The sequence below is a fragment of the Seriola lalandi genome, unplaced genomic scaffold, assembly GCF_002814215.2.
Source record: "Seriola lalandi dorsalis isolate HSWRI2012SDOR001 ecotype SW California unplaced genomic scaffold, Sedor1 jcf7180002054692, whole genome shotgun sequence".
In the NCBI taxonomy this organism is placed as follows: Eukaryota; Metazoa; Chordata; class Actinopteri; order Carangiformes; family Carangidae; genus Seriola; species Seriola lalandi.
In genome coordinates, this window is record NW_019525245.1 from 1,914,034 (window position 1) to 1,929,458 (window position 15,425).

Below are 15,425 nucleotides of genomic sequence, written 5' to 3' on the forward strand. Positions count from 1 at the left end.
TGGCTTTTCCACTCTCTGACCTTGTTAAATAATGGTGCCATGGCCGTGGAAAGAGGGCAGGGCATGTGTATCCCTCTGCTCCTTACAAGGAGTTGTTTCTGAGAGGTGCAGAGTCTAGCTCCCTCTCTTGACTTAATATAGCCTTCAACAGGTTAGATGGGGTGGAAAAATTGCAATATCACTTTTCATAACTGCAATTTAGACCTTTGAATCCAACAAAAATCCCTCAGATCAGTCAGAAGCAGCCTTATGATGTCATGTTACCTTTCCTCTGGCAGTGAAGCGTTCCTCAGCTGTCCAGCAGTGAGCACTGTAGTTCATCCTAACTCTGACAATCTCTTTATGCCACATGGAGACAAACAGTTACAAAGCTTTAGCAAATGTTTAATAAATGCCTATCAGGCCTGAGCTTAACAGAATTCACAAATAATGTTAAGTTTGTTGTAGCTGCTAGGAGGAAGTAACCAGAGCATTATCTGATTGTCTAAACTTTCTGCCGTCCATTGTGCTGTCCTGTGAGGGAAGTTACACCAGTCTGGTGAGATGTAAATCAGCGGTTCCCAAACTTTTTCTGTCATTTTCTCTTTTCGATGCCAGAAAACATTTGGCCTCAGACTTCCCAATGTTTAAATTCAGTGAATTTCTATGAACTGACGACTGAACTGGGAGCATCTTCCTGCATGTCTCAGTTGGTACAATATATTGACAATGAACCCAAGAATAAAATTGGCTTTTTCATATTTTGGATTTCACGGAGGTTTGATTCATGAGCATCACCTGTTAAGTTCCCATACATTACACTTCATTTTGCTTTCTGAACAAATCTTTCTAACCTGAAGCTTGATAGCCTTGCCAGCATCAGTGCGCTCTTGTTTGCTTATTGTTCTCAAATGAATTAGATTCACTCAGGTTTTGCTAAACGTTTTCCCCCTGAACCTCAAGACTAAAAACTAAACAATATTTGCAAATATTTTTTGGCCCAGACCTGAAGTTTACCTTGTAAAATATACACTTGCATATATATATGGTTAAAAATAATACAGTATTCATTACAATTAAAATATTTCATCCTTCAATGCCAACTTTCTATCCTCTGATATAGAAAAAAAATGAATATGATCATATACATAACAATAACTGCATCAGTGTAAGCTGACTACACCCACTGTGTTTTCAACTACAGCTTGCCTTTCAGGGCCGCGACGATGCTGCGGAGCTGAGAACAGTCTCGATAAGCCACCAGGCCGCCATGGTTAGCCCAGCGGTCGGCTCCTTTACACTCAGCGTAAGGCTGGTGATAGGTCAGTTCTGTCTGGTGATCCTGTGATCCAGAGCTGGACTGCAGACTCTTAGTCAGGTCCACCACTCCTCCTCCGAGCGCTCGGAGCAGGGCATGAGGGGCGCACGAGTCCCACTTAAAGGTGCTGCCCTCTGAGAGGACGTAGACGTCAGCAAGGCCCTGAATGACGCACAGGATCTTGTAGCCGGCTCCAGAGGCGTAGACCAGCTGCTCGGGGCTGCACAGTGAGGTCAGGGATTCCTTTACTACCTGCTTCTCACTGGAGCTTAGCACCACAGAGAGACCTCGCCCGCTTTCAGAGTTACCTTTGGGCCGGGACAGCGAGCAGACGTTGATGTCGCCACAGGACACACCCCAGAAGTGCTTCCCTCTCCAGCTGTGGATATAAGCAAGCAGTGGGTAGGTGAGATATTAGGTGATATTTTACTTCAAGGGAGACACAGAGGAAGACAAAGACACCTCCACAATACAGACTCATACCAAAGATGACTGACAGATCATTCCCTCTGTCGAACATCAACATGAGCTGACTGGAGGACTGCAACAATCACCGTTAACTCTCCAGTGAATTTAAGCCGAGACAGCTGGATATGATTGTTGTTGCTCAAAAGGTTCAGGAGTTTCGTCAGGCAGTGAGTCACCTCATCATCTAAACACTCCCGACAGTTTGACGATTGCTTTGACATGTTGGGTATCAGACTCATCACTGAATGTTTCCACACTTGAATCTTAAAACAAAAAACTGAGATTGTAACATGTTGACTTGTGCGAGGAGGCTGCATGTAAAGTTTTCTTCTGATGATTCTTCCAGTTAGAGCCTGTTTGTGCATCAGAGGAATGCTGCACCATTCCTGTTGTCAGCTGGACCTGCAGCTCCTGTGCAGGCATATGGGGGCTTTGTTTTCTTTCTGCCCTGGAGTCGTGCAATTTTATCTGATAGTTTTCTTAGTCTTCCAGATTTTGTCCCGACTTCCACAGTTCCCTTTTAGCTGTCACTTCTTAATGACATTTTGGGCAGTGGAAATTTCAACCTGGAAGCGGTTTGATATATTCTTATAGCCGCCTCTGCTTTGTAGGCATCGGTTAGCTTCATTTTTCAGATTCTCAGTCAGTTGCTTAGAGGAGCCTGTGGTTGTTGATTGTTCCCACAAGGTCTTAAGTAGTGAGAGTATTGATCAACTCTGCTCATCAGCTGACAATTCCTAATGACAGCTCTGGACCCATCCCGACTAGTTCTCAGACTTTACAAGTAGAAGGGTGCTCAAACGTTCATACATGCTACAATTGCAACAGTTGTTTTTACTTACCCTCCACCTGAGGCATCTTTGTAGTTGAATGGTTGGTTGATGACGCCCATGACAGGCTCGCCTGTGCTCCGGAGGTAAACCCCGATCAGAACCAAAGCGCAGTGCAGACCAGAAGGAGACAGGTGACCCTTCTCCAGCACCTCCTCTCTGCCCTCTATGTACTGGCTGGTGGCATCTTAATTAAAAAACAACAGTGGACAGTGAGTCGTCACTGAGGTCTGAGATAAGAAGCTCAGCTCTGCCCTCAGATGAATTCACTGCGCCAAAGAGGAAAATGCAGAGCCTTTCACCTATGGGGTCGATCCAGATGCCGAGCTCAGAGGGGCTGAGGGGCACCGTCAGACCATCAGTGCTGCTGTCGATGTTCGCCGGGTTTTGGTGGATGGCTCGAGCCAGCAGAGACGCCGCCGTGTGGTCTCCATCCAGCACCGCGGCCAGCAGCGCTGCGGTCTCCTCTTCTGTACCGCACACTGTGACGGTCACACTCTCTCCTGTTGACCCACACAGTCAGTGAGGCTTCAATTGATTACTCTACTACAAATTACTTTAAATATTTACACAGTGAAAGGTGCAGTAAGCTAAAATATTTGGACAGCGACACACTGATGTGTTGACTTTATGTCTGATTATTTTACTTGATGACTCAATCATGGTGAAGCCCAGGCGCTGAACATCAGGTCAAGTGTATTTTTAGCCCTTCTAGCATTTAGTTTTCCACTATGAAGGTGAAGTGACTTATTATTATTAACCTCCCCGCTCACACAAAGAGAGCCTGAAGCCAACCAGTACTCCTGCAGTGGAACAATTCCTGGCCCCATATTTTCAATTCATCTAATTAAAATTCGATCAGACACAGCATTATTTAGAATAATGTACCTTCGACTGCCATATTAACAAGAACTAAAATTATTATTATTATCTATTGACAGAAAATTAATCAGTAAACATTTTGATAGTTGATTAACTGTAGTCAATTACATGCAAAAATTACCAATATTATCTGGTTCCAGCTTCTCAAATGTAAGGAAGTGGTGCTCTTCTTCTCATGTGACAGTAAACTGAATATCTCTGGTTTTTGGACTGTAGGTCGAACACAACAAAACACTTGGAAGATTGAAGGTTCGGCTTCAGGAAAATGTGTTTTCTGATGTTTTATAGCCAAAACAATTCATTGATTAAACAAGGAAATACTGAGCTGATTAATTGATAATTAAGTTGTTAGAGTAAGATCAACTAATTTCAGCATCAAGTAAACCAGAAGGCCATTCTACAAGATTAGCTGTTAGCAAGAGCTGCCTTTGTTGATATTGCCGTGTAGTCGTGCAAGTTCTGTTGCAATCAAACAAATACTAAACAACAGCTGACATGCACAGTAGTGACCCTGAGGGCCCCTGTGAGTCTGGGGGGCCCTCTCCAGGACAGACTTCATTCCTAGTAGCGTTCAAAGAGAAATAAAAGTTGATAAACTGCGTAAGCTGCAAATCTGAACATCAGCTTTTGCAGAAAACTGTAGCAGGAACACAGGGATTCAGTGCTGGACTGGTAAAATTCCCATGCAAGACCCCAAATGACCCCAAACACACGGTGGTTTCAGCCAAACAAGATCCAGTGCACGAGTTGAATATTTGGCTACAGACTGGGGGCTGGTTGTGCAAATGACTAATGTTACTTTTAACCCAAAGTATGCTTTAACTGTAAAGTTATTAACACCCAAAGTAAGCAGAGTACAAGAGCATGTAGTGTGGTCAGTGTAATATTAAATATTTACCAAGCCCATTTTCAAACTTGTTGGACTCCTCTCCATGAATGAAGCCAGCCATTTCAGGGAACTGCACAAAAGACAAGACAGGACATCATTCAAATGCAGCACACAGTCCACTTTCAGTACATTTCTACAGTCCATACATATGCAACGACTGCTCCTACCTGAGCACCAACGTCATGTCGGATCATCTCCTGGATCACCACATCAGCGAGAGTCTTGAAGTCCTGGACGAACTTCTTGTTCTTGTCATCTCCGGTCTTCTCTTGTACGAGGAGCTGAAAGAGAGGAGCCTCCTGCCTGCAGACCCGAGCCACGTTAGCCGCTTTCTCAGCCACCCGCAGCAGCAGCCTCAGCAGATCAGCCATGCCTGAACAGAGGAGGGGAAGAGAGGGTTTAGTCAACATGGAGATGGAAACTGTGTTTGTGTGTGAGAGAGAGCGATAGAGAGAGAGAAAGAGAGAGAGAGAGAGAGAGAGAGAGAGAGAGAGAGAGGGAGACAAAAAAAGAGATGAGGCAGGTCACACTTACACATACTGAGTTATTTATAGCCTCAAAATGAAAACAGGGCATTTCTGAAAAAAGACATGAGCATGAGGGAGGATGTGGGATTCAGGTCTTTGCAAGTGAACCACACACCATCTCTGATGAAGTCAAATGACTGATGGATTCTGCAGCTCACAGTCCTCTTCAGTAAAACATATGCAAAGCTTCAGAACAAAGCTGTGGATCATATGAGTTAGACAAACAACAAAGCACAATAAGGTGTGTAGAAAGTGACTGCTGAGTGCCACCCACACACTGAGGAGTGCTGTGTTATGTCAGAGGAATATTACAGTGTTTATTCTCTTCCATCTCTCCTCTGGGGGTGGAAAGACAGGCCTCCATGAAACCTAAATAATGTGAATTTAGTTATTTTCACCTGAAACTGTAGTGAACTTTAATCCAGCCAGCTATACCACTGCTCCCAACTTTACAGTGGTCGGTGTTGCAATTGTTTAGCTTAGCATTCGTCAGGATAGATAACGTAGCAAAGGAATTTAAACGTCAGAGAAAAAAAAAAAACACTACGGTGAAATGACTGAAACCTTACCAAACACTGCTTATTTTCCTCTCGTATGTCCCTGTCGGTGGCTGTTTTTTCCTGTCCGCCCTGTAGTCACCAAACCTGGTTAATTTAGTGCGAGCAGAATGAGACAGGCCGCATAGATTCACTAAAACAGTGACATTAACGCTCTTAATTAACACGGGGATCTGCCTGCTCTGGTTCCTTTACGTCAGTACGAGTTTCCTATCGAAAGGAAGGGCGGACAGTCCTCTCACATCTAAGCCGACAGGCACAAGGTTCAGACATGAGCGCAAACAGAGCGAGCACGGTATGTTTGACAAGGTAGGGACAAACAGGAAATGGAGCCGCGGTGCGTTCAAGGTTTAAGTGCAAATTCGAAATTCTACTTTTTTTTCTCACACGGACTATACTTTATTTCAATTTAAAAAGAAGCAATATAATTACAGGACGAACAGTGAGTTCACAGAAAACAGCAGGTAACAGGATTCTGAAATTATTACGATCTGGACAGGATTAAAATCATTGACCAGCACAGTTAATATTAAAAATTGGAAATTGAGCTGAGGATCTCATATTTAAAAAGAAAATAATTGTATTTATGTAATTTTTGTGCTTTACTGAATAGTGAATAAATGATAAATACAAACAACAAGCAAATAAATAGAAAATGAGAAATAGGCTAAATTGATTTGAATAAACTGTAAATATTAAAAAAAGCAATACAAATTAAGATGAACTGGGATTCAATTTGAATTAAAGATAAATCCAGGTTCTATCAATTTGTACATTTACACATCTCAGCACATCTCCTGCACGTTTTTAATTTACATTCATTTTATTAATATTTATTCATTCACATTTCAGGGATTTACCAAACAACTGAAATTTGTTTTAATCATGGGTGGGATTGTCATACATTTGGCATTGTGTATATAGTATTTTGCTATTTTGAGAATTATCAGCCAGTGGATTTTGTGCATTGGCAAAAACAAAACTACACAAAGTACTTAGATTCATTAAAATTGACCCCATTATAGGCCTAATGAACTGATAACACAGTATTTATATAACACTGAGAGTTGCCTTCCTACTGCCTGATGAGTAAAAGAGTATTATCAGCAAAATGTAAGTGAAGCAGCAGAAGAATATAATTATCCTTTAATTCAAAATCCCCAGATATTTGCTTCATTTGAAACAGTGTGTCCTTACTTGTTGTCTGTTGCTTTCAAAACCAAAAAATTATCTGCTCACATTACTTCCTAAAAGAAGAACTACTTTCAAGAGGAAATATATTAAGCCAAGAAAAAATATACTGCCAAACAGCCAGTTTCATTGTCTGCGACCAGCAGCAGATTGTTTTAAGATGACACAGACCTCTAGCAGAGAAAAAAAAAGTCAGTTAGTTTACAATATCAGTTAGTTATCATAGTTTATGTGTTTGTGAAAATGATAATAAACCTCCATATATGGGAGAAGTTGCTATGGCTTTCATCTCTGTGTAAAGTCACCCACCCCTCTGGTTCCTGGGAACCAGAAGCGTGTGTGGGTGGTTTACTTATTATCATGGAAAAAATTTCCAAGTCATATTCACCATAAATGTAGTAACTAGAATTAGCAATTAAGCCCAAGTCATCATATCTAGATGTCAGAAAAGAGAATATACAGAGTCCTTCTCGCATCACGCTTTGGCTGTGTTTCTTTTGTAATCACATTACAATCCCAATATTGTGATACTCTAAATATATTACAGTTCTTAAAAAGTGGAACCACAACTCAGCAAAAGCCTTCCCCAGTATATCTTCCTGTAAAACTGTAGACCACAAACACACTTTTGAGTTCTAGTAGGAATTTAAGAGGATAACTGCAGAAGCCTTTAATAAATAATGTCAATTCAGTTGTTTGTTTGTTTTTTTAGTGTGTGAGCTAAAAAGGGTAGTTCAGTTTCAGTGTTTATAGGTGTAACCTTAACTTTTGATATAATTAGCAATCATGCAGATTCGTTTAACTGGTTAATCAAAGGGTGACATACAACCATAGGCTTTGAAATTATTCCTGAACATCGTTTCACAGGCTCAGATATTAGTCTTAACTGAGCCCATATTAGTTGAGGCAAAAGGAAGAAACTTGATCATAGTCATTTGAAAGCAAATGGTTTTTGGTCACATCTCTGACCACTGATATCCATTAGTCGTACATCAGATAGCGCATGACAGATGTAAATGGAAGTGGTTGATCAATACAGTCCACAGTAAACTGGGCGAGGCTGTGCTAGATAAACCATCAGTCGCACTTAGGATCCTTAGAAGACATAGATGCTTTTTCAGATGAAGGTAAGAAAGACTAAATGTTTGAGGTTTATTTTATTTTTTAGTTTATTTTCATACATTTGAAAGTCTCCAAGTTGAAAATACAAGAAATTAGTAATTCATGTGTTATATATGTGTATAAATTATTTAAATATATTTATATATATATTTTTAATCATTTATGTATAAAAATGTGCAGAAAAATAATCATCTGTCTTATAAGATCCTCATGTGGGAGTAATGATTGTGTTTTGGGAACATTTGTTGTAGCCCTCAAAGAAGAGTATGTCTGAGCTGGAGAATGGCATGGTCAATATTATCCGAGTTTTCCACAAATACACGGGTCACAAGTGCAAGCTGAGGAAAGCTGAGCTTAAATCGCTTATCGACAATGAGATGAGTCATTTCATAATGGTAAGTTATGTAGCTATAAAATGTGCATGTTAGTGGTCGCACTCTACAGTATAAGGCGTGTAATAAGTCATCTCAACAACTTTAAGAAAATGGACTCTTTATCAGCACGTGCCTTTTTCATGTCTACTTTTGAGACCACAGCGTGCTGCACTTCACATGTGTGTAAATTAGATACTCGGATGTGTGGACAATAACTGCGATGTTTTATTGATGTTGGTAGATCCATCCGTCAGTCGGTCGGTTGTCAGTCTGGAGTGAAACATCGTGATATAGGGCTTGAGTGCTTTCACTTGAAATCTGGCGGAGACATTCAGCGTCCCTAAATGATGATTCTTAACTTTACACTTTGCATCAGCCTAAGACACTTACTGAATGTAATGCAAGCACAGCATTCACATGTTCAAGTGCTTCTAGGCTGACCAGGTAAATATGAGATTATGGCAAATGTGCAGAGGATAAACTAACAACACTCCTCTATCACCACCTCAACCCAAACCTTTTTAGTCTTGTTAAATTTACTTTCATCCACTTTCTCTGTTGAACAGAAAATCCAAGAGAGTGAAACTCTGGATGAGCTCTTTGCGGACCTCGACCAGAACGGAGACCTGGAGATTGACTTCAAAGAGTTCATCACCCTCATCGCCATGGTCACCTCAGCTTGCCATGAACTCTTCATCCCCAATCCCCATGGTACTTAGTTAGCATGTATACCAATTACTCGTTAAAAAAAAAAACACGAGGAGCACAGGAACAGAGTGTCTGAAATTTATAAGTGGGACTGAATGATGTGCACATCATCGGGACATCTGTGTAGATTTAGACCAACTTTGATGGCTGATCGTTATTATATCCTCTGTTCAGTGTAATAAAATTTGTTGCATAAAATAAAATGCAAAAATGCTGAAACACATGAAGAACCATAAATTTAATGCAGCAGGGATGAGTGTCCTTCTCTGTTGATGGTGTATTTTGGCATGGCAGCTCCCCCTTGTGGAGAATCTGCTGAATGTGAGCGTATCTGAGTGAGCTGCACACCACAGGACAGCAAAAGTTTGTTTTCCTCCCTCAGTTCTCTGCATGTAAAACTCTCTCAGCTACATGCAGCCTTTCACAGACACATGCGTGACGAGGTACTTTCTATCGACAAGTCCACTTCACCACAGGTTCATCTTCTCAGATTGTTTTCCATAAAATCGAGGATCTTCTTCCAGGCATCTTCCTGGGCAGCAGCGTGGGGCGCGAGATGACCTCCCCACAGAGTGATCACTGCAGGAGATAAAATAAAAAACATGTCAGAATTACAAGAATATGTAACATATTAATATTATAATCGAGTGTCTGACAGTTAAAATGACGACAAGTATAAAATAGGCAAAATAAGATCTGGCTGAATGAAAAATGCAGCTCACATTTTTTTGGTTTGACGCTCCATAATGAGATTCTTGAATTTGGTGAGTAAGGTGGTTCAATCAGGTGACCAGCACCAGGGTAGGACAAACGAGTGAAAAGCTGGGATTTATCTGCAGCCCTCAGGGTCTCCTCGATCTGATGACCAATAAATCAATGTTATAAAAATAACAAACATATCCAATTAATTCTTCTTCTTCAAAAAAAAAAAGTAAAATGAGACAATCTACCAGGTTTGCGTTCTCTATGCTTGAAGCGCTCAGGTCATCTTCTCCCACTATGTACATTAATGGGCAGGCGAGGTTCTCTAGCTGCAGAAACACAATTACTCTGGAGCGGAGTTTTCAAAATTGATATTCATTGATGATTAATAGCACATTGCTTCGACATTCTTAATGCATGTCTGACTTTGTGTGTTGGTGCCGGGGGATCAGGCGGCAGAGAGGCTGTTAATCACCTTCACTTTACTCTCAGGAGGAAGGTTAGCAGGCAAGGAGATGTCTCTGAAACTGACATGGCCTTGATCATTATACGTCCAATATTTCTGTTGTCTAAAAGAAAAGAGAAAACAACTCATTATATCTTTCAATCTTTAGTCTTCAGTGAAATTGCTGAAAATAATCTCTGTGATCCACATGTAGAATTGCAAATTTTGCTGAAGTTTGTGTTTGATCTCAATCACTAAAACAATTAAATTCATAATCAGAATGGCACTCAGTAGAGTTCATACCTCAGCCAAGGTAAAATATAGACGATAGTATCAAAACGTCCCTACTGCAATGGTTTCTTCCCTGGCCCATGCTCCACCAAGTTTGGTGCAAATATGTTCTGTACTTTTTGCGTAATCCTGCTGACAAATAATAAAACACCGGTGAAAACATAAACTCCTTGGCAGAGGTAATGAACTGTTAATCTGTAAGACTAAAGTCAGAACTCAGGCCTACAGACTCATCATAGAGGTATGATACTAAAACCTATCAGTCATTACAATTTACCCTTCAAAGTTTTCCGTCCTGCCGTCTGCATCTGAGAGCCTGATGGCACTTCCTATTGGCCCGTTGATACAAATCAAACAAGATGGCTGGAGAGGAGAACAAAACAACTTAGTAAAAATACAAATTAATTTTATACTGCTAAACAACTAGCATCTTTATTTTTTCCTCTTTAAAAAAAAACGTGACTTTTCATGTACATGGAGCTATGTATTGGTCAAGCTGAAGATTGAGAAACAGACACTGGACTTTCTGACGTACTTTGGCACCAGTCTCAGTGGCAATTCGAAGAGCTAGGTAAACTCCAAATGACAGACCGATGATACCAACTCTGTCGGCACAGACCTGACGATGATCCCGAAGTAGGTCGAAGGCTGACTGTCCAGACAGAACAAGGGGGAAATTTTCAGGAAATTACAAAATAATCAAAGTATCTGTTCGTTCTTTTTTGGGACGTGTACATGTTGCAATGATTATCCTACATTGAAATATGAAGCCCCGACATTGATGCGGTTTTGTGGGCCAGGTAATTCTTTGTGCCCTATGTAGGCAATGGACAAGCTGGCATAACCTCTTGATGCAAACAGGGCCGAGCGGTACTCGACCAGCGCTCCACCCATTCCCCACAGGTCCAACATGGCTGGAAATGGGCCCGGACCTGCAAGAAATCAGTACAGTAGACGCTGTTCAGAGGACACAGTTACCATCCACCACCTTCCTGTGACACTCTTAAAATGGTTCTACATACTGTATACTTGATATCATGTGCTCACCAGGGGGTAAGAACAACGTCCCTACAATTCCATTTTGCCGAATCTTTATTCTCTTTACGCCCGGTGCCGTGTACCAGCGCTCAGTGGTTACAGCAGCCAGCTCAGTGCTCTGTCCCTCACCGGGCGACACATGCCCCTCCAGTAATGACATGTGCACTACGTATGGAATCTCCACGTTTTTTTTTCTCAATCTGTGGAAAAGAGTATAACTTAGAGAGGAAACTCAACCTCTAACCATTTATGGAAGCAATAACAAGCTGCAGCAGCTGAGTAATAAAAAAGCCCAAATTCTAATATGAGTGGAGGCTGAGGGGAGTTACATTTCTGGGAAGCAGTCAGTGGTTATGGCTGATCATAAATCGCAAATGTGTTTGGATAACACAGACAGTTTCTATTGCTCCCAGTGAGCTTTTTTATCGTTTTTTTTAATTGTTTTTATCACCTGCCTTAAACCTTCTCTTGCTCCAGGAGCCGGCTGCAGTCCCCAGAAGAGTCCCATTGGCTCACAGCCCAAATATGAACCCCCAACTGAATGATCCTTGGTCACTTTGAAGGGAGAAAAACACGGAGAGGGTAGATGATTACTACAAAAGTAATCATCAACACTGGTTAAAAGTGTGGTTGACCAAAGAATATGTGACTAAACTATTTGCAAAAAAGTGCAAAAAAATGCAATAAATATCAGTTTAAATCTCACGCTAATTGTGTTGTTGTGTTAACATGTTGTGTTTCTTGCAATTATATTGTTACAAAAGCATTATATATTATCCAACAGTGAATATACTGTATTGCAAAGTTGAGTGTGACTCACAGTTGACAGTTCCATCTGCATTTGTATTATAATGTGCGAATGCCTCCCACAGGTCATCATCCTCACTGTGCATTCGTGCACACACTGTAACCGGACAGTGTGGGGGCAGGAAACGCCCTTTAATGCTGATCTGTTCATCTATGAGGGCACGAGCAGGAGCAGCTGTCAACAAAGGGGCTGGTCTATAGCTGCTCCTCCACCGAACTGCACCTGCAGGCAGTAGAAAAATATACCTTTGAACGATTGAGTATTACGAAAGACAAACAGAGGGGCGATGTAGATGAGAGTACAAGTGTATAAATTATTTGTGTCACGTTTCAGAAAGCTGATAAAGATCCAACAGAAATAACATAATTTGTTATAGTTCTATTGAAGGTAGCTCCTGTGCACCTTGTAATACTGCTATGGTGCTTTTATAAATATTTTTATGATGGCAGTTCTATCGCATGGGCTACGAAACTCAGCGAGTACATACTGTGACTCCACCAAAGCAATGATGGAACCTGAGGACAATTTTTAACCTTGCAGATATTTGGCAGAACCTGTTGCCGAAAGCAAGCTACATCCTAAGTAGAAGACTGACTTCCAATTATTTTGCGTGTCTAGCTCAAGGATCCGTTCACCCACTTTAAAGATACTATATCTTGAAGTTTTTGCATTTTGCCTTTAAAATGGTTTCATAACTGAAACTAATCACTTGTTCCTTGGCCAAAGGCCTAACTTTTTATTACATTCTACTGATATCTATCAACAGGTTTTTGAGCTGCTCATATACAAACAAACATAGAGAGAAATTGTGCAGGAAACTTAAACTCTTTGGTGGAGAAGACAGTCGACAAAAAGAATTGCTGTAATAATGCAGGGGAATATCTTTGCAGCATGTCAACTACATAGCCAGGAATACATTTAGAGACAAGTACAGTAACACTGCTGTGTTTTGCATAATTTCTAAAAAAATATGTTTTGTGATTATTTTACATAAAAAAAATGCATATCTCAGATTATCACATACATAACAATCAGGCTTTTAAGATAAGAACACTAAACCTGCTGTATTTAGAAGAAGATTTACTCACGGTCAAAGTACAATTTACTGTTTAACTGAGAGACAAGCTCTCCCAATACCTGAAAAAATACCTTGAAAAACACAACAAAGAACAATAAATATTCTTACCCACTGCACGATGCAAACTTGCCAGTTTCCTGTGTAAACTGAAGCATGGTATTATCATAATTTCTGTGAGCTGCTGTATTGTTGTCACACTCATATGGGCTTGCAGCATCACATTGTTTCTGTCTAGTCTATGAAGAGAAAGGAGTGAAGATCAAACATTAAAACACAAAAGACTTCCGCGTGTATTCAGTGACATATGGTTGTTCTGCCCCTGTTAAATATTAAGCCTTACAGCCGATCCAAGGGTGAACTGCACACTCTGCTGCCAAGGATTGTCTGGCTAAGACTCGCTCCTCTGTTACAAATTAACATTTGGCCTTTGTCCTACATAACAGCCCAGACCAGTATTGTATTAGAAAACAGTAAGTAGATGTTGCTTTATGACTAGTTATTTCCTCAAAAATGTGGATTTTTCCAGTCAGTTTGCCTGCAGGTTTGAACCTGTCAAATTTAAATAGCTAATGTCCTTTAAAATTAGATTTATGTTTTACAATGACTTCTGGATTCATTACCAAAACTATCTAATATCTAACTTATAATAATATTCTTTTAATAACATTTAATCATATTTCATGTACTGACCATATGTTGTATATAGAATCTTAATCTGCCAAGTTATCAAATAAATCTATTGGAGTAGAAGTACAATATTTCACTGAAATGAAGTGGAGTAGAAGTATTACCAAATGTTACACAGCTGTTACAGCTGTTACTGTAATATACATTCACCGAGCACTTTATTAGGAACACCATACTAATACTAGGTAGTGCTTCCCTTTGCTCTCAGTTCTTTTTGGCATGGATTAAACAAAATATTGGAAACATTTCTTTAAGATTGTGGTCATGTTGACATGATCGCATCACGTCATTTCTGCAGATTTGTCAGCTGCACATTCATGCTGCCGATCGCTCTGTTCTACCACATTTCAAAGGTGTTGTACTGGATTCAGATCTGGTGACTGGGGAGGCCACTGAAGTACACTCATTGTCATGTTCATGAAACTAATTTTTGAGACAACTTTTGCTTTGTGACATGGTGCATTATCATGATGGAAGTAGCCATTAGAAGATGGTAAATTGTGGCCATGAAGGGATGCAGATGGTCAGTAAGAATACTCAGATAGGTGGTGACATTAAGACATGATTAACTGGTATTAAGGAGCCTGATGTGCCAATAAAATATTCCCCATATCATTACACCACCACCAGCAGCCTGGGCTGCTGACACAAGGCAGGTTGGGTAAATGGATTTATGCTGTTGATGTTATATTCTGACCCTAAAATCTGTGTGCAGCAGCAAAAGTCCAGATTATATTATGAATATATAAAAAAGTTTTTAAAACGAAAATTTTAATCTTGATGCACAATATAATGGGTATAGATAATATTAGTAAACTAAAAGTTCACTAAAAATAGCAACAAAAAACAATATATATTTCAGTCAGCAGAAATTTTCTTCCCCCAAACTTTACTACTGTATGGCCAATAGCTCTGTCCTTCTTGTGCGAGCCACATATCAATGAACCATAGGATGAACTCACTTATGTTTGAGGCCCAAATATGAGTACAGGCCTACACAGAGAGAAGACAACAAACTGTGTTAGTCTGTGGTTAAAAAGACAACACTGACCACCAGCCATAGCAGCCCTAGAAACTTTCATTTCATAAGTAATTTGAGGAATTATCTGACGTTTATTTATGAAAGAAAAGGGCAACGTCCATATTTTTCTGTTTTCATATACAGAGAATCGTTAAGTCTGAAAGTTTGGTTCATATTTACAAAGTTATCTTTGGTTATTTTACCTCAAGAATGTAGAGGAAGTTTATGCTGGAGAGAAAAACGGGGCGACCCGGTGTCGTTTGGATGACGCTGAGCTTTTCCACTAGGTAAAACAACTGTAAGCAACAGATTCCTAAAGAGTCCTCTTATGTCTAGCTTTATACTTTTTTCACTTCAATTTAATGTGTTTATTTGTTTACAAAATTGTTGTATAAAAGCTATTTTAAAACTACCACTTGGAAGGTAAATGGAAAAGAATTTCAAAATAAGTGTTGTTCGTGCATAAAAAGAAAAAATGTATTTACTTGTTTCAAGATGAAAGAACAGCAA

The 15,425-nt window shown here is 40.1% G+C and overlaps 3 protein-coding genes across 4 annotated transcripts; 1 reads left to right on the plus strand and 2 right to left on the minus strand.

The window, feature by feature from the left end:
* Positions 1 to 363: 363 nt before the first annotated feature.
* On the minus strand, positions 364 to 5,726 carry inpp1 (inositol polyphosphate-1-phosphatase). Its single transcript, XM_023423597.2, has 6 exons — positions 5,463 to 5,726; positions 4,534 to 4,739; positions 4,376 to 4,436; positions 2,898 to 3,098; positions 2,608 to 2,782; positions 364 to 1,676 (listed from the first exon to the last, which is right to left on the minus strand). Exons 2-6 carry the CDS (start codon positions 4,735 to 4,737, stop codon positions 1,178 to 1,180), a joined length of 1,140 nt encoding a protein of 379 aa, XP_023279365.1. The 5' UTR covers positions 4,738 to 4,739; positions 5,463 to 5,726; the 3' UTR covers positions 364 to 1,177.
* A 1,950-nt stretch (positions 5,727 to 7,676) lies between these two features.
* Positions 7,677 to 9,066, plus strand: LOC111667786 (protein S100-B-like). The gene is made up of 3 exons (XM_023423603.1): positions 7,677 to 7,768; positions 8,015 to 8,158; positions 8,704 to 9,066. The coding sequence occupies exons 1-3, from the start codon at positions 7,751 to 7,753 to the stop codon at positions 8,854 to 8,856; spliced, it is 315 nt and encodes a 104-aa protein (XP_023279371.1). The 5' UTR covers positions 7,677 to 7,750; the 3' UTR covers positions 8,857 to 9,066.
* Positions 8,910 to 15,289, minus strand: LOC111667779 (bile acid-CoA:amino acid N-acyltransferase-like). 2 transcript variants are annotated; one of them, XM_023423586.2, is made up of 13 exons: positions 15,119 to 15,289; positions 14,857 to 14,887; positions 13,316 to 13,443; positions 12,142 to 12,351; positions 11,777 to 11,876; positions 11,331 to 11,521; positions 11,040 to 11,215; positions 10,819 to 10,935; positions 10,561 to 10,646; positions 10,023 to 10,116; positions 9,796 to 9,876; positions 9,568 to 9,703; positions 8,910 to 9,424 (listed from the first exon to the last, which is right to left on the minus strand). In XM_023423586.2, exons 3-13 carry the CDS (start codon positions 13,422 to 13,424, stop codon positions 9,324 to 9,326), a joined length of 1,401 nt encoding a protein of 466 aa, XP_023279354.1. In that variant the 5' UTR covers positions 13,425 to 13,443; positions 14,857 to 14,887; positions 15,119 to 15,289; the 3' UTR covers positions 8,910 to 9,323. The 2 variants fall into 2 exon arrangements, with proteins under 2 accessions (XP_023279354.1, XP_023279355.1); XM_023423587.2 differs by lacking the exon at positions 14,857 to 14,887.
* Positions 15,290 to 15,425: the final 136 nt, after the last annotated feature.

Excerpts from the sequence above, each read along its gene's own strand:
- inpp1 (XM_023423597.2), bottom strand. The coding sequence starts at position 4,737 with ATGGCTGATCTGCTGAGGCTGCTGCTGCGGGTGGCTGAGAAAGCGGCT. Across the intron at positions 4,437-4,533 it reads GACATGACGTTGGTGCTCAG|TTCCCTGAAATGGCTGGCTT; the intron begins GTAGGAGCAGTC and ends TCTTTTGTGCAG. Across the intron at positions 3,099-4,375 it reads CAAGTTTGAAAATGGGCTTG|GAGAGAGTGTGACCGTCACA; the intron begins GTAAATATTTAA and ends GTGGGTCAACAG.
- LOC111667779 (XM_023423587.2), bottom strand. The coding sequence starts at position 13,424 with ATGCTGCAAGCCCATATGAGTGTGACAACAATACAGCAGCTCACAGAA. Across the intron at positions 10,936-11,039 it reads TCGGGGCTTCATATTTCAAT|TCAGCCTTCGACCTACTTCG; the intron begins GTAGGATAATCA and ends CTGTCTGGACAG. Across the intron at positions 9,425-9,567 it reads GAGCGTCAAACCAAAAAAAT|TGATCACTCTGTGGGGAGGT; the intron begins GTGAGCTGCATT and ends TATCTCCTGCAG.
- LOC111667786 (XM_023423603.1), top strand. Across the intron at positions 8,159-8,703 it reads AGATGAGTCATTTCATAATG|AAAATCCAAGAGAGTGAAAC; the intron begins GTAAGTTATGTA and ends TCTGTTGAACAG.